The sequence below is a fragment of the Diabrotica virgifera genome, chromosome 4, assembly GCF_917563875.1.
Source record: "Diabrotica virgifera virgifera chromosome 4, PGI_DIABVI_V3a".
NCBI lineage: Eukaryota > Metazoa > Arthropoda > Insecta > Coleoptera > Chrysomelidae > Diabrotica > Diabrotica virgifera.
In genome coordinates this window covers 167,896,810-167,924,466 of record NC_065446.1, presented here as the reverse complement: position 1 = coordinate 167,924,466, position 27,657 = coordinate 167,896,810, and the positions used below count along the sequence as shown (strand labels likewise).

The 27,657-nt window shown below is 30.6% G+C and overlaps 1 protein-coding gene across 1 annotated transcript in view; it reads right to left on the bottom strand.

Moving 5' to 3' along the window:
• The window catches only part of LOC126883732 (sodium-dependent dopamine transporter-like), a 241,325-nt gene that overhangs the window by 106,139 nt on the left and 107,529 nt on the right, over positions 1–27,657 (bottom strand). The window contains exon 8 of the mRNA XM_050649395.1: positions 24,542–24,645. Within this exon, the coding sequence (XP_050505352.1) occupies positions 24,542–24,645 (104 nt within the window). The remainder of the gene's footprint in view (positions 1–24,541; positions 24,646–27,657) is intronic.

Sequence of the window (27,657 nt, the reverse complement as noted above, 5' to 3'; positions counted from 1 at the left end):
TTAGACCAGCGTATTATAACTATTTTTTTTTTCAAAATTTAAAGATTATGCAAAAAAAAAGAAAAATTTATATTTTGTCGATAAAATATTAAATAAGCATCTCATCTTTATAATCTTTATAAGTTTGATCAATGTATCATGATTATTTTGTTTATTATTGCGATCGTAATTTGTTAATTAACAATTGAATTGTTACTAAAATATTCGTTTAATTTTCACCGGCTTCTGGAATTATAATCTATACCAAGAAAGCTTTGATGTTACTAAGTTATTTAATTATTGATTAATAATTACTTACCTAAAACTTTATTTGAAAATTAGAGTTTTTGTTAGGAAAACCCGCATTTTCCGAGGAAAATTTTCGTCGGAGCAAATCGTGAAAAACATATCTCTATTCAGAATTTAATTGCGGTGAATTTTTATTAAGCTGTTTTGGTTGTAAAGTTAAAATCTTCGGAGTTATAGAGCAATAATTGAAAAAAATTCGATTTGTCGGCGCCATTTTGTTTATAAAAAAAGTAGCACACTATCTGCGGACTTTGCATACCTATATTATTAATATATAGGATCTTATAATTCGATTCCAGCAATAAAATTGCTGGTAAATAACTTTTCCATGAATTTTGCTAATTAGCCCAAAGCTAAATATAGCATATAGCTAAAATTTTGGTATTAACTTTTATTGCTATCTATTACTATAGCGGATCTATTGAGCTTTACCCCACTAATCAACCAACCTGTATTTAAAATGTTTTTCTATCTATTGTAATGTAATTGTATTGTGATGTATTTTTTTCTTGTAATGTAATGTAATAAAATTATACCTGTGTCAGTGACCTACGTTGCCGGTGTCGATACACGTAAAGCTAAAATAAAAAAAAAAAGAATGTGTGTATACTTTGTACGCACGTAAGAAGTTATACTTCTATTATATGATTTTAACGAAATTAATATATGTACCTACTTTAAACAGTATGTTTATATTTTATTTAAATATTAAACTAAGTTTAATACTTACTACTTTCCAAAAAATTTTATTAAAACAATACCAAAAAGTAAAAAAATAAAAGCATAAAACACAAACACATTGTAAAATGCCACAAACAAATGATTTCTGAACAATAATTGTTGGCAAAAATTTTAACTAATTACGCATTTTCTGAAAAAAAAATTATATAACACATATACTTACAATCATAAAATGTATAAACAAATAAAGAAATAAAAACTTGCATTGGGATTCGAACCCGCATTTATTAGGGTGCTTAGATTTAAAGGCGAAACATCTACTCATTTAGCCACTTACACGTAACTGTCATGTGGGAAGATAGGCCAACTGCACGGTTATTAGACTTTATTACGGTTGTCTTGTCCGACCGACGGTGGTGGGGAGACTTATATTTTTGACTTTACGTCACAAGAGTTTACATTCCCATATTTTTAAATTATTTTCGATCATTGAATGTGTGTTATTGTGTATATATGTGTATTATTTGTGTTATTATGAAATAATAAGACAAATAGTACACATTTTATCTTATACCGGGTGGTGAATCGTAAAAAGGGCCATAAGAAACTCAATGTAAAATTCTGAATTGTTGAATTCCTGCTTCCCTAATTATTCTACATCAAAAGTCATGAGAGAATACCTGTAGAGAATTAAAATCTGTATTAAAATCAAAAGTTAAAATTGTTCTACGATTTAAATGCATTCCAAAATTTTGAAAAATATGATACATTTGCCACAATGGGTATGCGTGTAAAAATAAGGCCACACGTTATTATTTAACTGACAGTGCAGTAACCATTGACTGAATAAAAAAATCTTTATTATTAATCCTTTCTCCGCAACTGAGGGTATCTTATCAACTGTATTGTTTTTAAACAATAGATGATGAAATAAAAATATTGACAGTTCAAAAATGTGAACATTATTGCATTGTGTGTGGCCTAAGTTTGGGCTGAAAACTAAAATGTATTACATTTTTACAAAATTTTGGAATATGTTTAATTACGTAGACCAATTTTAACAGTTATTAGGGAAGTAAAATAATTATTCGGGAAGCTGGAATTCAACAGTTCAGAATTTTACATTGAGTTAATGCAAAACTTTGACGCATGTCAAAATTCTCAATGTGTTTTAATTGTATTCATTTTTTTCGAATCCTGAGAAAACTAATAAATATTTTTGAAAAATTTAAACTCAGAATGAAAGACTACATCATTACCGAGGGCTGAAAGTCCCTGAAAACTTCTATAATGTTTATTTTAATAAGTTACAGGGCTGAAAATAAAAGACAAGTGTGATATTTAATTTCAAATATTTCATTCAATAGAATCTGTTTGTTTATTCTAAGGGGCTTTCCGCCCTCGGTAATAATGTAATCTTGCATCCTGCGTTTAAATTTTTCTAAAATACTTGGTTTTCTCAGGATTCGAAAAAAATCATATTACGATTCAAATGACAGTAAACTCTCGTGACGTAATCTCACCCTTAATGTTCATTGGTTAGTTGATTTAGGCAACCGTAGTAATGTCTAAGAACCGTGGGCCAACTGAATGGTTTTCTGTTTGATAGTTCTGAATTTATTCAAATTAGTTGATTTTTGTGGAATTAAAATATTAAAATACAACAAAACATAGAATAAGAAAACAATACCTATATTAGATGAAGATTGGTAGAAATTTTGTTTGTAATCAAATTATGTAAATCAAAGCATTACCTACTAGATACGTACATACATTTTCCAAGTAAGCACCTATGTAGTTTTAGATTTAGTTAATTATAGACTTGCGTTTGTCTGTGTCCTCACAACAATAATAACTAATATAATATACAACATTTGTTTACCCATAACCATTGACGTTTTAATAAAATATTGAACAATTGTTGACAGTTCATTGTAATTATCCAATCAGAGCACGTATAACGTTTCAGCTGCGCCCAGGACCAAGACTTTTGATAAAGTCGCGCATATACACATTTACTCCCAACGCGCAAAGAAGTAAAACGTCAATCAAGAATATTATGTCCATAAAATTAAGTGTAGGTACTGTAGTAAAATGTAGGTAGGATGAGTATTCAGATTGATTCATTAAATCGATTAAAAATTTTGCATTCCACAACGGCCTCTACCACCTATTTTACGGTCACGTATTTCGAACCACACAAAATGTAAATATGTTTAATAAAAAACTGCGAATATGACAAGTTAGTTACCTACTTTAAATGAGTTATAGAGGTACAGTGACTGTGTTTCATTTTATTATTGAGAATCTCAATAATGGAATAAATTACTTACGGTACATTTTTAGTCTTTTGCTTTATTGTGGAAACCATTGTTGAATTTTAACTAATATTTTTTACTTCAATAGCAACTAAGTTAAAACCAATAAATTTATATTGTTTAGTTTAGATGATGGCTACGTATATTTTTACAAAATTTTTTTAGATGACCCGCAACACTTCTTGTGGAAAAGTGGCCCTGGTCAAATTTAACGAAAGTTCGGTCAATGATATTCCTCAGTGCGTAGATTAAAAAAGTCTATGGGACCTAGGTCTGAAAAGCTATTATTAAAAAACTACAGCTTTCTGAAATTATTGGATTCAGGTGCTCGGTTTACGTTAAGTGCACTAATTCACGGTCAAGTGAACGAAAATATTTGTTATTGATAGAAGAGAGACTCATTTTCTCCATGCATATTTGCGTGTTATATATGAAATCGTGGTCAAAAATAAATACACCATATTTTATTATTTAAAAAATTGCGATAAAAAAGTGCGATAAAAAATGTGCTGCAAGAGCAGCACAAGCATTATCGTGTTTTCAATAGTAATACCACTAGTGATTCAATTTTCGCGATAAGTCTGTCGATTTACTTCTAAACGAAACTGAGTTGCTTGAAAACACCATGAGTCCGTAGGACGAGTGGTGTTTTCTTTAAGCAACTCAGTTGAGTTTAGAAATAAAAGACAGACTTATAAGATAAATTAAATCACGAGTGGTATTTTATTAGACTATTTCACGAACAAAGTGATAGGTCAAAAATTCAGTAGAATGAGAGGAAGGAATTTAATAATAATACATTGGATCTAGGTAACCCAAATCTACCCATTTTTTGAATAATTCACAATTAATCATAATCATTAAATATTGATTATAGCTATAAATAATTTGTTATAATTATTTTTTACCTAGAACAATAAATAATTTGTACACGAAAACAATACATTATTCTCGACTATAATTATTATAAACGGTGCAATTGTAAAAATTTTGAATAGTATGACCGTTATTAGGTGGATACAATGTATTGTTGCTATTATTACTTGATGTACTTGGAGTATTCCTAAAAGTATTCACTATGTTCTGATGATGTTCGGCACAGATGTAAATACGGTTTCATCGAGTTCGAACTTCCATGTCCAGTAATTTTCATAGCTTGTTGTTCACTAACGCCAGATTGTAGTAACTGACTAACTGCAGTGGCACGATTAGAGTGATTCGTTATTTTCACTTTTTTAGTGTCTAATCCTATCTTTTCTGCAGACATTTTTGTCCATTTGGATATTGTATTAATACCAATAGGACAATTCTTGTACCAATTACTATTATTATATTTATTCCACTTGCCATTCAGTCAGAAAAAGTCTATCATTCGTAATAGTTTCCTTTTCGATATAAGTTTCCGGTATAATCTCACAGGACACATTTCAGGATTCTTCAAATTTTGAGTAAGCTATTTATTATCTGCACAGTTTTTATCACCACCTTGGCGGGTTTTGGAGAATATCGGGTTATATGCAATTCTGTTTGTTAAACAGCCTTTGTTGTTAGTCTCTTCCTTGAAAAAATGTAACATGGAAAAACTTGCTTCGTTACCTCTCCAAGCTGATTCTAAGGCAGCTATATGAAAAAACTTCTTTTGGAGTCCCTCTGGGGTGTCTTCGTCCCATTTTAAGCACATATTTTTATATTCATCTTAAGTCATAGCCACAGAACTCATTTTCCTTTTATCGGGTACAGTTTGCAACAATTTTCTCTTACTATCACGAGCCGCTCTCGCTTCCTTGCAGGTTATATCTTTGAAGGGATCAATATGTCTCTGATACTCACAGAAATATTTTTCTTGTACCAATTTTGCAGTAGTGTTCCATATGGTTTTAATAACACGCTCCTTGTAATCACTACCATCAATTTTTCGCATGTTGAAGACCCACACTTTTAGAATGAATGCTAGTCTTTCGTTGTTATTTTCTGCATCTAATTTGTAGTTGCGATCCACACAGAACACCATAAATTGTCTCCATATATAAGATTTAGATTTTCTTGTGTTACTCGGTATATTTTCTTTAATGTTTTGGTTTATAACTTCGTTTGAAGTACCACCGAAACGACTCATTTTGACGTATACAGCTACAATAATTTTTTTTGGCAAATGTCAAACTTTGCTTTGCAATTGGTATCCATGGTTACGTCGTTGAAAACACGAACCTGATAGACCAATCAGAATTGAAAGACAGTTGGTGTTTTCGCGATAACACAAGCTGTCTTTGGTTTGTGATTGGTCAGATTATGTGAAAATTTTAAGATGAGTGAAATAGTCAATAGTAATACCACTAGTGATTCAATTTTCGGGGTAAGTCTGTCGATTTACTTCTAAACGAAACTGAGTTGCTTGAAAACACCACGAGTCCGTAGGACGAGTGGTGTTTTCTTTAAGCAACTCAGTTGAGTTTAGAAATAAAAGACAGACTTATAAGATAAATTAAATCACGAGTGGTATTTTATTAGACTATTTCACGAACAAAGTGATAGGTCAAAAATTCAGTAGAATGAGAGGAAGGAATTTAATAATAATACATTTGATCTAGGTAACCCAAATCTACCCATTTTTTGAATAATTCACAATTAGTCATAATCATGAAATATTTGTTATAACTATAAATAATTTGTTATAATTATTTTTACCTATAACAATAAATAGTGGAAGGCCCAGTCTTTTAGAATGAATGCTAGTCTTTCGTTGTTATTTTCTGCATCTAATTTGTAGTTGCGATCCACACAGAACATCATAAATTGTCTCCATATATAAGATTTAGATTTTCTTGTGTCACTCGGTATATTTTCTTCAATGTTTTGGTTTGTAACTTGAAGTACCACCGAAACGACTCATTTTGACGTATACAGCTACAATAATTTTTAATGTTGTTCTTAAGCAACGACACCCGACTTGGGCGTCGAAACGTTAATAAAATCAATTTTAGGTAAAATTGTGGCTTACTTCCCATTTGAATATACTTTACAATAATTTTTTTGGCAAACGTCAAACTTTGCTTTGCGATCGGTATCCATGGTTACGTCGTTGAAAACACGAAGCTGATAGACCAATCAGAATCGAAAGACAGTTGGTGTTTTCGCGATAACACAAGCTGTCTTTGGTTTGTGATTGGTCAGATTATGTGAAAATTTTAAGATGAGTGAAATAGTCATGAATACTTCACACTTATCCGATACCGTCTTATCTTTAGAAAACTACTGAACAGTGACGTATCTATAGGGGAATAGGGCAATTGCTCCCTTAACACGCTACAGAAGTAAAGAAAAAATTGTTGAAACAAAAAATATATTAGCTAACATGAAACTTAACCTACGGACAGCCAAATTAAATCCAATTAACTAGACAGTTAGGAAAATTAGGGACACTTATTGCACATAAGTTATTTCCTATGTCTTTAATGTAGTGTTTGGATTTATCATTTTTTATTTCTTTTGGTTATGTCTTTCATCGGAAATCCCTACAAGGAAAATGTTTAGATCTGCTGCTGAAGCTCCTTCAGAAAACTGAGGAACAACCATAACAAGCGCTACTAGAGCTGTACAAGACTTCTCACGTTTTCACGCATACAGATTATAAACCTGGTCTCAGCAACAGCAACATTTGATTTTCAAGAACACGCTAAATCATAATTAAGAAAATAATAACCGCGGCAATTAATAATCACGTTATGAAATAGAAATTCTGCATATTGTGCAGAATTTAATATATTTTTTTAGAAAAAAAATCGTCAAATACAAATACCCCAGGCTGTGGGTGAAAGAACGTGATATAATTCAGGAATTTTTGAAACCTATCAGGTGTTGTAAAGGACGATGCCAGGAATAACTTCTACTAAAATGTGACCAAAAATATTTTGAGCTTTTTTATTGCGATTTTCATTTGTTAAATTTGCAATTTTTAAAGATTTTTAATTTTGCAGCTTAGGATATTGATTCTAGAGAAAAACTTTTTAATAGAAAGTTGTAGAACATTAAAAAACCTACAATTTGAGCTATGGTAAGTTTAATTTCGTTTATTGGTTATTGCAAAACAGCCAGCGAAAAATACAAAATGGCCGTTTTTTACAATTGCGGTATTTATTGTACAAATAATTTTTTTTTATTTTTTAATGCTTTAAAATGAAGACCTTTCAATTCCAAACATAAAAAAAATGTAAGGCCTGATTAACGACTTTGTTGCTTAGATATTATAAATTGTTTATCCCAAGACGTCAAATGTCGAAGGCTATAACTTTTTGAAAAAAAAATCGTAGACAGTTGGTGAAACATCTTATCTCCTTCTACAGAGTTATATTTTCATATTCTGATGTAAATAAATGCGTAAAAAAATTTTTAAACCTCTAATTTTTGGGTTTGAAAATAAGGGGGCAAATTTCGTTAAAACATTTAGAGCTGAAGTGGCCCTGTACATCCTATGAGTTTTTAACTTACAGCTTATTGTTGCTGAAGTTAAAACAAAGATTTGTAAAAAAATAAAAATTTTCTACAACCAACTGAAGCCGAGCTAAATGTTGGGTTTGAAAATATGGGGCAAATTTCGTTATAATCATTTAGAGCTGAAGCGGCCCTGTACATCGTATGAGTTTCTAACTTCCATATTATTGTTGCTGAAGACGAAACGAAGATTTATAAAAAAATAAAAATTTTCTACAACCAACTGAAGCCGAGATAATTGTTTGTTTTTTCTTAAATCGTGGTGCCTTTATTTATAATAATTAAGAAATAATTTTACAGTCATTGACTAAAGAAAGACTTATATTATCTTAAGATAAAAATTATTATAAAATATATGTAGTTACATTTAATTATTAAAAATTATTTTTAAAATCGGTGCTTTTGCGAACGGCCGAATTTTGCAAATCGCCCGGCTCGCTTCAAAGCCGCGCGCTCGGAAAATGTTTACGTAACTTGTATTAAATTTTTACCGAAAACAATTTAATAATATTACCATTATAATATACAGTCTACTTAGCACTGTATTGGTTTTTCTTGATAAACTTTTATACGTGAAACCTCATTTCTGAAGAAATAATATTACCAAAATTATACATATATTATATATGAAATATATAACTATATTTTTAATTTTTTCATTGTTATATAAATATAATAATAATAATGTTACTTCTTATTATACAATATAAAACTTTTTTTTCATGTAGTGGCTATCCGTTTTGGATGTTGGCGACCATCATGGCAATTTGGAAAACCCCATTTGGAAACTGAGAACCAGGATGGCGAAGGCGAAGAACCTTGCTAGAAAATTTACGTACGTCGTTCAACACAACAACTACAAATCTTTTTAGAGCAGCAGTACCGATTTAGTGTGCAAGTACAGATTCCCATGATGGTCGCCAACATCCAAAACGGATAGTCACTACAAGAAGAAAAAGTTTTATATTGTATAATAAGAAGTAACATTATTATTATTATTATGTTTATATAACAATGAAAAAATTAAAAATATAGTTATATATTTCATATATATATATATATATATATGTATCATTTTTGTAATATTATTCCTTCAGAAATGAGATTTCACATATAAAAGTTTATCAAGAAAAACAAATACAGTGGTAAATCGACTGTATGCTATAATGGTAATATTACTAAATTGTTTTCGGTCAAAATTTAATACAAGTTACGTAAAAATTTTCCGAGCGCGCGGATTTGAAGCTAGCCGGGCGATTTGCAAAATTCGGCCGCTCGCAAAAGCGCCGATTTTAAAAATAATTTTTAATAATTAAATGTAACTATATTTTATAATAATTTTTATTTTAAGATAATACAAGTCTTTCTTTAGTCAATGACTGTAAAATAATTTCTTAATTGTTATAAATAAAAGCACTACGATTTAAGAAAAAAGAAACAATTATCTCGGCTTCAGTTGGTTGTAGAAAATTTATATTTTTTTATAAATCTTCGTTTCGTCTTCAGCAACAATAATCTGTAAGTTAGAAACTCATAGGATGTACAGGGCCGCTTCAGCTCTAAATGGTTATAACGAAATTTGCCCCCTTATTTTCAAACCCAACATTTAGCTCGGCTTCAGTTGGTCGTAGAAATTTTTTATTTTTTATAAATCTTCGTTTCGTCTTCAGCAACAATAATCTGTAAGTTAAAAACTCATAGGATGTACACGGCCGCTTCAGCTCTAAACGTTTATAACGAAATTTGCCCCCTTATTTTCAAACGCAAAAATTAGAGGTTTAAAAATATTTTACGCATTTATTTACATCAGAATATGAAAACATAACTCTTCAGAAGGAGATTGGATGTTTCACCAACTCTCTACGATTTTTTTTCAAAAAGTTATAGCCTTCGACATTTGACCTCTTGGGATAAACAATTTAAGTATAATATCTAAGCAACAAATTCCTTAATCGGGCCTTACAATTTTTTTTTTATGTTTGGAATTGAAGGATCTTCATTTTAAAGCTTTAGAAAATAAAAAAAATATTTGTACAATAAATACCGCAAATATTGTAAAAAAACGGCCATTTTGTATTTTTCGCAGGCTGTTTTGCATAAACCAATCAACAAATTAAACTTACCATAGCTCAAATTGTAGATTTTTTAATGTTCTACAGCTTTCTATTAAAAAGTTTTTCTCTAGAATTGATAACCTAAGCTGCAAAATTAAAAATCTTTAAAATTGCAAATTTAACAAATGAAAATCGCAATAAAAAAAAGCTCACAATATTTTTGGTCACATTTTACTATAAGTTATTCCTGACATCGTCCTTTATAACACCTGATAAGTTTCAAAAATTCCTGAATTATATCCTGAAATCGACCTATTTTTCACCCACAGCCTGGAGTAAAAGAGCTATGGGACGACTAGATTCGATCTAATGTTTTGCACAATAAACCTTATTTGGGCTCATATAACCAGTGTGTTTGGTTTTTACGCTTGCTCGACCTTAGCCCATTTTTAAGTATCTTGGTAGGTCCCTAATGATTACGACATATTATGATGTATCTAACAGAAATCAGCATAATTTTAGAAACATAATTATATTCGAAGATGAGTTGGACCCGATTTTTCCATAAATTATTGTAATTATAGTAATTATTACATTATTATGTATTTCACGTTTACTGATTATCATTTACTTTGTTATTTTGGCATTGAGATCAAGTCAATATTCTCTACTTATATCTGTTGTTTTGAAGCTATTTCCTTGTGGCATTTTTATGATTAACTATTTATATGGGAAATAAGCCACAATTAAATAAAATAGTTATTTTTCTAACAAGTGCAGAAAGTCATTCTTTTCCGCACGCGACTGCAGTTTGCCGAACGACGCGAAGCGGAAGTTCGGCAAGCAGTCGAGTGCGGAAAAGAGACTTTCTCCAATAGTTAAGAACAATATTTTTTCTAAGAGTCTTTAAAAAATTACCAAATCGTAATCAATTAATTTAATTAATATGAAAATACATACACAAATTAATTCTTTGACAAGGTTGTCAAAACCAAACGTTCAATATAATTAGTTAGCATGACGACGATCTTGGTTTCCATGACGATGATTCAAAACGACTGTTATTGTCTACCGATTTGACTTTCGAATCTTATGTCAAAATAATTTTATTTCATCGAATTGTCGCGTTAATTTCATTAAAACAGGAACACAATAAGATATATTTGAAATAAATTAGTAAATAATATCTAAATATTAGTTTATTGCATGTATTTTAATTACTTTAATGCCATATTAACATATCTAAATTAACATGCGTGCGGAAAAGTAAAAACCGCGTGCGGAAAAGTGTGCGGAAAAGTAACACGCGTGCGGAAAAGTGAAACTTTTTAAACTAAAATGCGTGCGCGAAAGTAGACCTTTTTGCACGCTCGTAGAAAAAAAAATATTAACGTTTCGACGCCCAAATGATTGTAATTTTAGTAATTAATACTTTGCGTTTACTGATTATTATTTACTTTGTTATTTTGGCATTGAGATCAAGTCAATGTTCTCTACTTATATCTGTTGTTCTGAAGCTATTTCCTTGTGGCATTTTTATGATTAACTATTTATATGGGATATTAAGCCACAGTTAAATTTAAAAAAAATATTAACGTTTCGACGCCCAAATCGGGTGTCGCTGTCAAAATGCAAAATACTACTAAACTAAACAAAAATGTTGTTGCTAAATAAAATATTCTTCTAATAATTTATTTAGTCTGATTAATTTATATTGGCAATTCGATTATATAAATGAGTGGAAATATAAATGAGTTAGATTAAATAAATTATTTGAAGAATATTTTACTCAGCAACAACATTTTTGTTTAATTCAGTAGTATTTTGTATTTTGACAACTACTTATATCTGATACACGGGATATTATTCTGTGCAAACGATTTAAGTTATCTACAAAAACTACTGCTTCGTCTACGTCTACATATCTAATGTTTTTTTAAACGCACCCTATTCTGCATGCGTGGAAACGTGAGTTGTCTTGTGCTGCTCTAGCAGCATTTGTGGTTGTTTTTCAGTTTTCTGAAGACGCTTTAGTAACAGTGACGGAACATTTGCCTTGGAGGGGGGACTTCAAATAAAACAACAACCAAAAGTCATAACATGGATAAACGCAAATTATAAAAAAGACATAGATAATAACTTACATGCATTCTTAATTTGCCTAATTGTCGAGTTTATTGAGTTTAATTTGTGTGTCTGTAGTTGAGTTGTCATGATAGCTTATATATTTTTTGTTTTAACAACTTTTTTTTAATTCTGGAGTGGGTTACGGGGAGCAATTCCCTTATTTCCCCGTAGATCCGCCACCCTTCAGTAGTTTTCTACAGACAAGGTGGATTTCTACCATATTGGTACTGGACGAGTGTGAATTATTTACGAAAATATGATTATTCTTATGTTGCTCTAGCAGCACATTTTCATCGCATTTTTTTAGTTTTCTGAGGACTTTTCGGAGGTTTTCTGCAGACTTAAATTCGATGCATCTATTTTTGACCACGAGTTCATATGTAACAAACAAATATGCAGGGATAAAATGAGTCTCTCTTCTTCCAATAATAAATATTTTCGTTCACTTGACTCTGAATTAATCATTGACATCAATATTAAGCGTAGTCTCGGCATACTCACCAAAAAAGCGTAACGCGGAAACAGTATGGAAACAGTTGACCGGTGGTCTATCTATCTCTTTTAACCAAACGATCGCGCGCATGTGACTGACAAAGATGGCTAGACCACTCAATCCTATGTCGACGTTACACCCCGATGCATTGAGTGCCATATTCCTAGCCAAGTATATCCTTTTACATGTCACTGTAATTAATGCACGTAACGTAAACCGAGCATCTGAATCTAATAAATTCAGAAGGCAGTAGTTTTCTGCAAAAGGGGTGTTGCGGGGTCCTCTATTGTTTTTAATTGTTTTATTGGATCTTCATATTCCAACACAAAATTTTAGTTGCTCGGATTTTCGTAAACACAAGTTTATTGTGAGAAGTCACGACCGTCAGTATTTTTTAAAATAAACCGACATTAAATAAATTTATACCGCAACAAATCCATTTAGATTGGAAACAACCCTTTATAAGTTAAATGTATTATAGCCCAAGTAATGAAGCTTAAAATAGGACAAAACCTCGCAATTTTTACAGAAGGGATCGATTTGATTGAAAAATTGAGAATAAGTAGTGGATAGTCCAAAGATCAAAATCTATATGATGCCGAAAGGCGCTTTTACCCTGGGGGTGGATGCCACCCCATGTCGGAGGTGGAAATTTTTTATTATATTTTGACCGCAAACTTTGGTAAAAACATTCATTCTAAGCAAAAAATGCTCTATATATTTTTTTGATAAAATTAATAGTTGATTAATTCGCTACCGAAAGTGTTAGTTTTATATCGAAAAAATCAATGTTTTTAATCAGTTTTCTGCTCATAACTCAAAAAGCTTCCGTTGTATCAAAACAACTTTGCTTAACAAAAATGTGCCTTGTGAAAAAATCAAAACCGTTTTTTTTTTAATTTTCTTTAAGACCAATAGTAATCGAGCTATACTTTATTATATGTTAGCTCTTCTTCGTCAAATGCTAAATATTGTAGTTTTAAAGTCAAAAGACGGGAAAACTATGCAATTTTCGAGGATAAAATGTTTAAACTAATTTGAAGCATTTAAAAATATCTATCTTCAAAAATAAAAAACAAGTTTCTAGCTCAAAAATTAAGTGGCTTATAATGAAAAGAATGTCAGTCCCTATTTTATTCAGCGAAAAAGTGATGGGAAGCAAACCAATAATCACCACCCTAATTAAAATTAGTCATTGACCTTATTGGGTCTTCTTTAATTAAATATTATTAATAGATTTTAGAAGTTTAACCGGCTTAGAATAATTAGTTTAGAAAAAAATGAAGTCAAAAGCGAATAACGAATTTTTGGAGTTTGGTAGAAAATTCCCTTTCCTTCAGAATGGAAAGATTAGCATCAGAGATACAAAAAAATGTTTAAATATAAAATTGTAGCTCATTTAATTCCCACGAAAGTCTTTTGCAAAAATTTTTTCTACTGTAAAAATTGAGTGACCTATTGACAATTAAAAGTGGTAATAACCTGCAGACACAACCTTTACCAACCCTTTCAAAGCCACCACTTTTTACGAGTGAGGATTATAGAAGGATTTAATATAATTAGCCCTAAAATCCCTAAAATCAATAACCTTATAGACCATGTAAAAACCTACAAAATTCTTGTTCACCAAACTTTCTAATATAAAAATTAAAATGGTTACGGTTAAAAAATCAATATATTTTTTTGAAAAAAAAAATGGAGAAATCCAAATGAAAGCATAATAATGTAAATTGGCGGTGTTTTTAGTCATTGGCCTTATTCATTCTTCTTTATTTATGTATTATTAATATATTCTAGAAGTTTGACTGGCTTAGAATAATTAGTTTTGAAAAGAACTGGAGTTAAAAATGAATAACGACTTTGTGTAGTTTGGTAAAAAAATCCCATTATCTTCAGAATAGAAAGATTAGCATCAGATATACGAAAAAATATTTTAATATGAAACTGTAGGTAATTGAATTCCCAAGAAATTCAAAAAAAATTTTCTACGGCAAAAATTGAGTGAATGGTAAATGAGTATATATCGAAAAACATTGATTTTGATATAAAACTAATAATTTCGATGGCGAATATATTGAAAAGTATTAAATTTATCAAAAAAATTGTATAGAACATTTTTTGCTTAAAATGAATGTTTTTATCAACTTTTGCAGTAAAAATTTAATAAAAAATTTCCACCCCTGAGATGCGTTGGCAACCAACCCCATTGTAAAAGCGCCTTTCGGCATCATATAGATTTTGATCGTTTGACTATCCACTACTTATTCTCAAATTTTCAAACAAATCGATCCATTCTGTAAAAATTGCGAGGTGAGAAGCTTCGGTTCCTGGACTATTAAACAAGTTTAACGAATCTTTTTGCAAATGCAAAAATAATCAAATACCTATTTAAAACAAAAGTTTGAAATGATTATTAAAATTTTCAGGTACCTATAATACTATAACACAATAATTTCTTCTTGAATATGTATTTACAAAATTAATAATTATTTAAAAAAAACATACTAGGTACACTACTAGATGTAGAGTGTTTTTACACATCTATCGGCGCAAAATATCATACAATTCAGGGGGCCAGACCTAAAAGGGTTTAAGTGCGGTTTTGATAGTTCTGAGATAATCAGCTTCAAAGTTTTTTGATTTTTATAAATTCTAGAATCGTTAAACTAAAATATTCCTAGTGTACAATGTTTTATAAAATGATAAAAATATAAGGGTATATTATTACTCTTACTATATCCTTCCTTTTTTCAATTATTAAAAAAATATACTTGAATCGGTACATGGTGTGAATAAATGTTACTGGTAAAACGGTTCAAGTGCAGATGTTAACTACATATTACTAATCATTTTTGTCACAGCTGTTAGCCGCAGTGTAACTACAACTGGCACGTTACATAGTACTTAATTAGTCTTCAAAATTGGTCACAAAACTAGTATTTATTTACTTAAAAATAAACCTGTATTAACACGGGTTTGCACATTATATAATACTAAAAATAGGTTTGTGGAAAATTGGTTCAAGCGCATTTAAACCCGTTTATTTGTTTTTACAGAATACTAAAAATAGTTTTGTGGTAAAACGGTTCAATCGCACGGTTACAACTGTTTACCACCAAAGCAAACTGGAATTGTTTTCAGTGAACTAAATGTAATGGTGATAGATGGCGACTGTAGGGCGAAATATGCTTAAATCGTTTTACCACAAAGTTCTAATACCAATTAAGTATGCGAATCTGTACTTAGAGTAAAATTTCAAAAAAGTGCACTTGAACCCTTTTACTACTAATCCCATCAATTATGCTTTTTGAAACGAATACCTAATACGCGAAGGAATAACGCATTACACCCTCTAACTTTTTTAAGATAAGACGGATCATTAAGAAACATTCTGCATTCGATTCGAGACTGATTGGATTGTTGTAGACGAAATATGCATTTTCCAAAGTGCATCTCAAAGTGTTCAAAAAATAAAAATTCACAATTTAGAAAATAATCATAGAAATTTTCATACTCGCGAGGTTTTTGAGGTACCTGGTGCCCAGTATTCCGGTAAGCACGTTGTCTTCTAAAGTTATATAAAAATTCGTTATGAAAAACGTTGAAACTTTTTATCCCGACGTTTTTGAGGTCGCTGAACACCAATATGGCTTCGGCGATGCTGTACGAGGTACCTGGTGCCCGGTATCTACGTTGTCTCTTCGAAAGTTTTATGGAAATTCAGTGTAAAATTGAACAATGAGTAATAGTAGCAGGAAGTTATTTGTTATTATGAAAAAAAAATGAAATATTTTCTTAGATTTGATGATTTTTTTTATATATAAATATATCAGAACCTCGAGAATCTGACTAAAACTCACAATACCATTAAAAACCCCCCCAATAACAAGTTTCAACAAATATTATTACAAATTTCCATAAAATTTCCAGAGAGGGCGTAGATACAGGACACCAGGTACCTCGTACAGCATCTTCGATGCAATATTCGTGTTCAGGGAATTCAACACCGCCAAGATAATAAATTTCAACAATTTTCATAACGAATTTTCATGAAACTATAGGAGATTACGTAGATAATGGGCACCCAGTACCTCGTACAGTATCGTCAAACAGTGAAATTCTGTAGTATTTTGTAATTATATTCATATAAAATAAATCAAAATGTTACCGATTTAGTAATTATTTCATACTGATAACTATCGATTAAAAATCGAAAGCGGTCATCAAGCAAAAGTCATCTGTCATCAGTGTCATATAAAATTTTTATTTTATATGACACTTTATTATCTTTGTACAATGAAAAGATTAAACAAAATATGTCTTTTGTAAATATTTTTTATGATTGGCGATAAAATTTTGTATGCACCACGTCAGTAAAGACTCTTTACCTAACTCATCTGTTACTCGCCTCGCTCGCTTCACTCGCTCTGCTCGTAATATCAGAATCGTTCCATAAAGAGTCACTTTACTGGCTTGGGTACATAAATAACTATTATCGCCAACCTTCACTAAAGTCATTCATTATTGTACTCATTTGCCCTCATTTGCGGCAGTAAAGTAACACTTTATTGTACTGAAAGAAAAAATTTACTTTACCTGCCGCGATTAATCGAGATTGAATTTAAGTGCTCAATGGCAGTAATCGATTATTTATTTGAGCTAACTTACAATTTATTTACTTTAATTATTAAAAATATTGTACAAAATTTACGACATTGTTAATTAAATTGATGTCAAAAAGTGACATTCTGTAGTATTTTGTAATTATATTCATTATAAAATAAATAAAAACTTTACCGATTTAGTAATTATTCAATATTGATAACTATCGATTAAAAATCGTAAGCGGCTATCATGCAAAAGTCACCTGTCATCACTGTAATGAAAGGACATCGCACACATCTTATGGAAAATATAATGTCACTCAAATTCAATAAAATTTATACGATTAGATTCGTTTTAATATAACGATCAATTCTTATCATTACGCCAACTCTTAATTATGATTAATTACGGCGCAAATTGCAATTAAAATTTATCGAAATCACATTTTTGGAGTCCATAAAATGTTAGTTTACAATCATTATTGCTCTGAGTGCTATTCATAACAGCTTAAATCCCGCTGGGCCTAAGCGGATTAGTGAAACTAATCCGCTGATTTATGGAGTACCGAAAATATGGGTATTTTAAAATATTTTTTCTCTCTCTAACTTATGTACCTACCCATTTGATTTCAGATTTATTTATATCAATTTCTGCTCTTATTTTTGAAAATAGAGGGTTGGCGCAATGATAAGATTTGATCGTTAATTTAAAACGAATCTATTGGTATAAATTTTATTGAATTTGAGTGACATTATATTTTCCATAAGACGTGTGCGATGTCCTTTGTATTACGTCGAGAATTTAAAAAATTCTTAAATTGTAAATTTTAAGTAAGGATTAAAACCAATATCAAATTATTGGCGATAAAATTTTGCATGCACCACGTCAATAAAGACTCTTTATCGAACTCGTCTGTTATTCGCCTCGCTCGCTAAGCTCGCTCTGCTCATAATATCAGACTGGTTCGATAAACAGTCACTTTACTGGTTTGGGTACATAAATAACTACTACCGCCAACCTTCACTAAAGTCATTCATTATTGTACTCATTTGCCCTCATTTGCGGCAGTAAAGTAACACGATGGCAGTAATCGATTATTTATTTGAGCTTACTTACAATTTATTTACTTTAATTATTAAAAATATTGTACAACATTTACGACATTCTTAATTAAATTGATGTCAAAAAGTAACATTCTGTAGTATTTTGTATTTATATTTATTATAAAATAAACCAAAACTTTACCAATTTAGTAATTATTCAATATTGATAACTATCCATTAAAAATAGTAAGCCGCTATCATGCAAAAGTCATCTGTCATCACTGTAATGAAATTTGTATTACGTCTAGGATTTAAAAAATTCTTAAATTGTAAATTGTGAGTAAGTATTAAAACCAATATCAAATTATTGGCGATAAAATTTTGCATGCACCACGTCAATAAAGACTCTTTACTGGCTTGGGTACATAAATAACTATTATCGCCAACCTTCACTAAAGTCATTCAGTATTGTACTCATTTGCCCTCATTTGCGGCAGTAAAGTAACACTTTATTGTACTGAAAGAAGAATTTTACTTTACCTGCCGCGATTAATCGAGATTGAATGTAAGTGCTCGATGGCAGTAATCGATTATTTATTTGAGCTAACTTACAATTTATTTACTTTAATTATTAAAAATACTGTACAAAATTTACGACATTGTTAATTAAATTGATGTCAAAAAGTGGTACATTCTGTAGTATTTTGTAATTATGTATATTTATTATAAAATAAATCAAAACTTTACCGATTTAGTAATTATTCAATATTGATAACTATCGATTAAAAATCGTAAGCGGCTATCATGCAAAAGTCATCTGTCATCACTGTAATGAAATTTGTATTACGTCTAGAATTTAAAAAATTCTTAAATTGTAAAGTGTAAGTAAGTATTAAAAGCAATACCAAATTATTGGCGATAAAAATTTGCATGCACCACGTCAATAAATACTCTTTATCGAACTCGTCTTTTATTCGCCTCGCTCGCTATGCTCGCTCGGCTCATAATATCAGACTGGTTCGATAAAGAGTCACTTTACTGACTTGGGTACATAAATAACTATTTTCTCTTATTTTCCTTCGTATTTCGTACAGTCGATATCATCGCGAGTACGTTATCCCTAACAACACAAAACATTCCAGGAATGTACTATAAAAGTTCTAATAATGTTTGAATGTCCTGGACATTCAAGGAACATTCGGTGAACATATGATTAAGTTATTCGTGTAATTTTAGCACAAGACATTCTATGAACATACTACCAATGTCCTATATTTTAAGAAAGGCCATTTACTGTTCAATTTGCTTTCATTTTCAAATTTGCCGCGCGTGTATATATGTATTTAGGCAATCCAAACCACTTGATTTCTGGTTCTGGTTGGCACACAAAAAGTTACAGGTTACAGAGGTTATGTTTGTAATATCATTTTATTTCATTATTTATCGTCGTATTTTGTCTATTTTGGATTCATTTGGATTTCGTTTGCTGTATTTTGTGAACTTTATAAACTTTACCACACTGCAAAGTGATTATTTTAAGGAAATTATTATTGGAAACTCCAGATGTTTGGAGAAAGGTAGGGGAAACAATTTTTATTTACTGTTCATTTTTCTCTGATATTTATCAATATTGATGAATTTTACAACATTATTTCTTTTATTGTTTTAGATATTTATTGAAGCTGAAAATAATTGGGGATTTAGATCCATATACAATTCAGTCAGAATTGGATTTTACCATAAAGTGCATTCCACCAAATTACTATTATAGATATTTATACATATCTGGTGGAGTCGCACAGTTACTACTCTAAACAGCAGATGAAGCATACAAAAGCCTTCAGGCATATAAATATTTTACAGCTGGATTTGTTTTTAAAGTTGGAGTAAAGCTGGAAGTCACAAGCAACAACTTCGTAAGTACCTACAAGAATATTGAGGAAATCCAACTCCTCGATACTACTGGGCAAACTAGAAGATTGAAGAGGATAAAGCCTTTTGAACTAGTTTGAGTGATAGGTGATGAGATTGTGTGCCTGTTAGATTAGATGAGAGACGCTATGGGGTAAGCTCTTCATTTTAAGGAACAGTAGTAATTTAGGTTAAATTAAAATTGCTCATTGGTCAGAGTTATGACCAGATTGTAATTGTATTGTACAATTTAATACAATAAATCGTCATCGTAGTGATGATTATGGAAAAAAATATATGACAAGATTTTGTGCAATAAAAATGTTTATATTTATCAAGGATGTATTATTTGGTATGGCCACATATACTTCTGGTATATCGTCGGTGATGTGACAATACCTCCTATCTGCTTTTTCATGAATTTTTTAGGAGATGAAAAACTTGTTTGGGCCACCTCCTGTTTTTATATATTTTTTGACTTGTTTCAACAGTAAATTCAACTATCTATTTACTACAAAACAAGTCAAAACTTACGTATGAAAACAGGAGGTGACCTTAAAAGATGTTTTTGTCTCCTGCAAAACTCATGAAAAAACATATACCTAGGAGGTATTGTCACATCACTGACGATATATTTTAGAGAATATCTAAAAAATATACTTTGAATGTCCTAAGAACATTCGTAGACATTCATGGAATGTTTCAACAAGACATTCAATCTAAAAAATATACTATGAATGTTCAAAGAACATTCGTAGACATTCATGGAATGTTCCAACAGGACATTCAAGGAATGTTTAAAATGCTGACACAGCACATTCCTGGGACTTTCCACGGACGTTCGTGTGCTTTTGGGGACATTCCAGGAATGTTTTTAATATCCTGTGTGTACCTTCTAGTAACATTCCTGGAATGTTTTGTGTTATTAGGGATCCTCTCTTACATCAAGCACCAAACAAGCGCCGAGAGAACTCATGCTCCAGGGTAATAAGCTAGAAATAGACCATGTTCGGGACACTCAAAGATCCAGGTAGCTGACTACTTTTTTAGTTATTGTAGACCTACAGAAAGAAAACCTACCTGTTTCCTGCCTAGAGTTGGCTTCTGTTTTTTGATTATTAACAATTTAGTGCAAAAATCGCGATTTTTTCGATTTTTTGTACCCCATTCAAAAGCTAAATTGTTGACATAAAATAACAAACTTTAGTGTTTTAGAACATTGAAAAATCTTCAAAATGCCGATTTTTGAAAGTTAAAAAGTTAATTTGTTGCTACGCAAACTGCAAAATAAGTCAAAATCGTTATTTGTTAATAACTTTTAGTAAAACTACCTTAGAACTTTAGTGTTTAACCCAAAGTTGGGTATTGGCGAACTTAGCAAACCTTGAAAATTTGAGACCGATCCATTAATTAGTTTAAGAGTTATTCTAACTGTTTATCCCAGAGACCTATATTTTGCAATAACATAAGACAGAAAATAATGAAGATAGGGCAATTCTGCGTATACCAAATGAAAGGAGAAAACTGATGCTAACAAAATGTACTAAAAAAAGATAAAATATAGTTATTTATGATATAAGTGTTAAAAGTACACGTTTAAGGCACGCATGTGAAAGTTTGCAGAATGAGCGATAGCGAGTTCTGCAATTCACATGAGTGCCTTAAAAATGTACTTTTTAACACCCATATCATACAATATTTTTTCTACAAACGTAATTACAGGACAATATCTACAAAAAATTTTACTTGAACTTGACTGATATTCCATTTTGATATTTTTTTGACATTACATCAAAATTGTCTATACTACGGTCAAAAGGAGTTGCTAGTGCCTTAAAGTAGCATTTTTAACGCTCGTATGGAGTGCTAAAAATTGCATTTTTAACACGGTTGTAGAAAAATTATCTAATATATTCAAAAATCCTAATGCGTTTGTAAAATTTTCTAGTTTATAAACATTTAGAATAACTTTAAAAATATTGTCAGTAGAAAAAATCATTTTCCATATTAGAAAGCTGGTAATTTGCACGACTTTTTAAAAATGTAGGTCACTAAACTTGGTAAGTGACGGGGGAGCAGGGAGCCGAAAAATGCACGAGTTCAAAAATTAAAAAAGGCAACTTAAGACTACTATCATTTTCTATATCTCGGGATCTACTAAATATATTTTGATCGTTCTTTTTTTAACCTTGGAAGCTCACACTTGGGTGTGAGATACACATCGCGACACTTAACTGCATGTAGCTTGCGCAGCTGCATTTCAATGGTAATGCTGCTTTATTTAAATTCAGTCTCTAGTCTGCCAAGGACGGGTGTGTAGTTTCGGTCTCATTTGAGCAATATTTCCAATCACGAAAATTTATTGAATACAGGCTAGGGTATGTAGCACCCATGTGTGAGGTTTGCAATCAAGTGTGCGTTCAAGTTAATGACCTAGCAACACAACATCCCACAAATTTAGTAAAGCAAACTAGGTGTTATTTCTGTAAAGTCAAAGATGGAAAAGCAAAGAATGCATGCTCGCCTTGCTATTATAAAGCATAATGCATGGAGCATAGAGCCACACTGCCTTATGAATGTAGTCACTAAAATGAGTGAAACTGAAATACCTGGCTAAGAATGAATATGAGTTCTATCTATAATCAAAAGGTGTTATATTTTAGTTATAAAGACCATTTTGTTGTTAAAATAAATTAAAATATTTTGAGTTATGTTTTCGGTTCTCTAGAAAATGTTTGTTAATTATTTTTAGGTATTTTTAATATTTTTTTCTTTTGTGTTATTACAATTAAGAGAGAGAAAATAAAATGATTGATTTAATTATTCTTATGTATTCAATAGTGTTTACAGAGTCTCTGGAAATCATAAAATATTTACTTCTTTTTTATTTCTTTACAAAAAATCATTGGGTATCTGATACCCATGTGTGCCGTTTATTTAAAAAAAAGGTGTGACCTTCCAGGGTTAATGTTATGTAATTTTTCTGTACATTACTAATATTTAATTTGTCCAGACATTTATTAATTAATAAACAGCTTAAATTGTTTAAAAAAAAACTGAAAAAATAATTTTTCCCAAAAATCCATGATTTTAATTATACTATCGTTATTAATCATAGAAAAAGAAAAGGTATACTTTAATAAATAAATTATCGTCAATAAATAATTATCTCATAAAAATAATTGATTTATTAAAGTGTACTTTAACTTTTTCGATGACCATTAATAATACTGTGAATAAAAAAAGAGATTTTTGTAAAAAAAAATGTTTTTTCAAGAATTGTTTAAACAGATTAGCCTGTTTATTAATTAACAAATTTATAAACAAATTGCATATTTGTAATGTAGGTAGAAATTACATACAAATTAAAAAACGAAAGATCAAAATCCATTGAGTTGATTCGGAGATACAGAAAATTATATTCGTTTGAAATTGCTTTTTCGGTATTTTAACTCGGTGGATTTGTAGGTTCCCCCTAGTAATCGTTTGAACTACGTTTTTGAAAAATCATAGAGAGTGCTGTGAAGGTACAATGTTTGTGCAAATTTTTTAAGAACAAATACAAATCCCATCCTTTAAAATGGCATTAATGAGATTCCTTAATTATTATAAACAAATTAGATGTAAATTAAAAAAAAACATATGGCTAACTTTGTCCCAAATGAACCCAGGCTAATTTTTTTTATTTGAAAACTCGTGTTAAAATACTATCTTTTCGAATGTATAAAAAAAAGTTGTTTCTACGGACAACATTTTTAAAGGTATTCTAAATATTTTTAAACTACAAAGTTTTAAAAATTTGGCATTAGGATTTTTGACTATATTATATATATTTTTTTTTAACTTTTTTAATACATTTTGATACTATCCTCTTCTACTTTCATATAGCATAATCAGAATTGCCCTATCTTCATTATTTTCTGTCTTATCTTATTGCAAAATAAAGGTCTCTGGGATTAACAAATAGAATAACTCTTAAACTAATTAATGGGTTGGTCTCAAATTTTCAAGGTTTGTTAAGTACACCAATACCCAACTTTTGGTGAAACACTAAAGTTCTAAGGTAGTTTTAGTAAAAGTTATTAACAAATAACAATTTTCACTTATTTTGCAGTTTGTTTAGCAACAAATTTACTTTTTAATTTTCAAAAATCGGAATTTTGAAGGTTTTTCAATGTTCTAAAAAACTAAATATTGTAATTTTATGTCAACTATTTAGCTTTTGAATGGAGTGCAAAAAATCGATGAAATCGCGATTTTTGCACTAAATGGTTAATAATTAAAAAACGGACGCGAACTATAGGCAGGAAACAGGTACGTTTTCTTCCTATAGGTCTACAATAACTAAAAAAGTAGTTAGATACCTGGATCTTTGAGTGTCCCGGGAAAATCCTTTTTACTCTGGACTATCATGCAATTTTTCTTTGAATTCTGTGATTTACATATTTGACTATATTAAGATTTTTGCCGGCACGATACTTATAAATTCTAATTCTACATCATATCATATTAGTAAAAAAGTAAAAACTTTACCTGTAACAATTATTATGAAAGGTGTTATAACTGGCATAAGAAAGATGTACTCCAAAGCCGGCACCGACAGAATAAAAGATTTGCACAGCCGCATCCATCCACACCTGAAATTATTAAGCGCTACAAAATAATTATACATAGTAAAAGCTGCAATTCATGATTGATATTCCACAAAAAATGTTTACTCCTCATACTGATGCGATGGTCGATATTTCATTAAACATGATCAAAACTGTGAAACTGTTCGTTTTTGTAGAGCATAGGCACATATTATAACAAATAGAGATTTGCCAAATATGAAATATTTCCTTTATTGCAATTCATTTTAAATGTGAATAAATAGAAGTATATAATTTTTGTAGAAGTATTATAAAAAACGAGCTTCAGCATATTTTACACAGTTTATACAAATATTAGGTAGTAGTGTGGTATAGTTAGACCCAAACCCAGACATCCAAAGTGAAAGTTATCCTCCAACACCAAATTGTTCTATATGGTCCACATAATGTTCAGAAAAAAGTCACACCATTTTGAGCGTCGGGTTTGGGGGGGGAAGAGGGGGGAGAAATCTGCAAATTCGTAGTTTTTTAGGTTTTTCGTCAATATTTCTAAAACTAAGCGGTTTAGCATGAACAACCCTCTACACAAAATTGTTCTAAATTTGAAATAAAAAAGACCCTATGCATAACCCTTCTAAAATGAACGGTTCCAAAGTTACGGAGGTAGTATAGTATAATTGGTCCAAAAAAAGGCCTAACCCAGACATCAAAAGTAAAAGTTTTCCTTCAACACCAAATTGTTCTATATGGTCCACATATTGTTCAGTAAAAAGTTACACCATTTTGAGCGTCCGGTTTGGGGAGGAGATGGGGAGAAGTCGGTAAATTAGTAGGTTTTTTTAGGTTTTTCGTCAATATTTCTAAAACTATGCTTTAGCGTAAGAAATATTCTATAGATAAATGTTCTACATAAAATTTAAAACAAAAAAGTTATATACATAATTGTTATAAAATTAACGGTTCCAGAGTTACGGAGGGTGAAAAGTGGAGGTTTTCGATACTTTTTATATTTACCGATTTCTCCCCTCTCTCCCCCCCCCCCCAAACCCGACGCTCAAAATGGTGTGACTTTTTTCTGAACATTATGTGGACCATATAGAACAATTTGGTGTTGGAAGATAACTTTCACTTTGGATGTCTGGGTTTTTGGTATAGTTATATCATAAATATTGCCTAAAAAATATAAAAAGTATCGAAAACCTCGACTTTTCACCCTCCGTAACTCTGGAACCGTTGATTTGATAACAATTATGTATACAACATTTTTTGTTTTAAATTTCATGTAGAACATTTTTGTATGTAACATTGTTTACGCTAAAGCATAGTTTTAGAAATATTGACGAAAAACGTAAAAAAAACTATTAATTTACCGGCTTCTCTCCCATCTCCCTCCCAAACCGGACTCTCAAAATGGTGTAACGTTTTACTGAACAATATGTGGACCATATAGAACATTTTCGTGTTGGAGGAAAACTTTTACTTTTGATGTTTGGGTTAGGCCTTTTTTGGACCAGTTATACTACACTACCTCCGTAACTTTGGAACCATTCATTTTAGAAAGATTATGCATAGGGCCTTTTTTATTTCAAATTTAATGTAGAACAATTTTGTATAGAGGGTTGTTCATGCTAAACCGCATAGTTTTAGAAATATTGGCGAAAAACTTAAAAAACTACGAATTTACCGATTTCTCCCCCCTCTCCCCCCCAAACCCGACGCTCAAAATGGTGTGACTTTTTTCTGGACATTGTGTGGACCATATAGAACAATTTGGTGTTGAAGGATAACTTTCACTTTGGATGTCTGGGTTATGCCATCTTTTGGATCAACTATACTATACTATAGGTATAAAGTACTATAATGACTAACGTTCATTGCATCAACTTAGGATTTTGACATTTTTATATTTTCCAGGACATTATCAGTGGGGTGCTGGCCATATAAATGAATCTGTGCAATCACCGAGAGGCCGCGGCCTCTTGAGGCCGGACAAATAGGTTTTCACAAAAATTTTTAGATGTAACAAAAAAATTTTTTTTTAATTTCTAATCGGATGTTAATTTTGCTAATAATATTAATAAAACATTAAAAAAAAATTTTAATTGTGAAATACAATTTAAGTAAATGAGTAAGACTATAGTCTATGCTGGGTTGGGATAAAGTATGGAACCAAGCAAATATCTTTGAAACGAAAAGAACAATATTTATGAAACTTTGCATGCAAGTACAGTGGCGCAAAAGGCATCTGTTGCCATATTTTTTGTTACTATTCCACTTCCGGTTTCACCGGAAATACCCCTAACTTATTTAATTTAAATGGGACACCCTATATATTTTTTGCGGATTTTAAAAGAACTTGTTATTTTTAATTCACACATACCAAATTTGGTAGAGAAAATTTGTTAAAAAATGTCTGTAGATAATTTTTTGTATTAATACAACGTAATAGGAAATAAACTAGTACCATCTATACTGTAGACTAAAATTGTTGTTTACATGCACTGCATAACTTATTTGAATTTAGTATAGTAGGTAAAACTGTTACTGAACTAATTGACAGAAATAAGTTGTATTAAAAATGGTTGAAAAGATCGTATTGAAATATTAATGATAATAGGTTATGGTGAATTTTCATCTTTTGGAAGTGAATTTTTCAAATCCATGGATTGGACGTAGAGGATTCATAGAGTGGCCCGCTCCTTCTCCGGACTTCAACCGGTTAGATTTTTTTTTTGGGTTATCTAAAATTACGTGTTTACGTTAGGCGACCAACATGCTTGCAGGATTTGAGACAAAGAATAATAATTGATGAATGTGAACTAATACGTGGAGAAATCTTGCAAAAAGTGACTCACGAATTTATTTATAGGCTTGCACGTTGTCAGGAGGTGAACAGCAAACATTTTCAACATTTGAAATTATTTTTTTTTTATTTTTAATATCATTGGTCTAACAAATTAACCTATTTTTTAACTGTAAAGAGATTTATTTCTTGTTTTAATAGTTTTTTCTTCCAAACTTGGTATGTATGAATTAAAAATAACAAGTTCTTTTAAA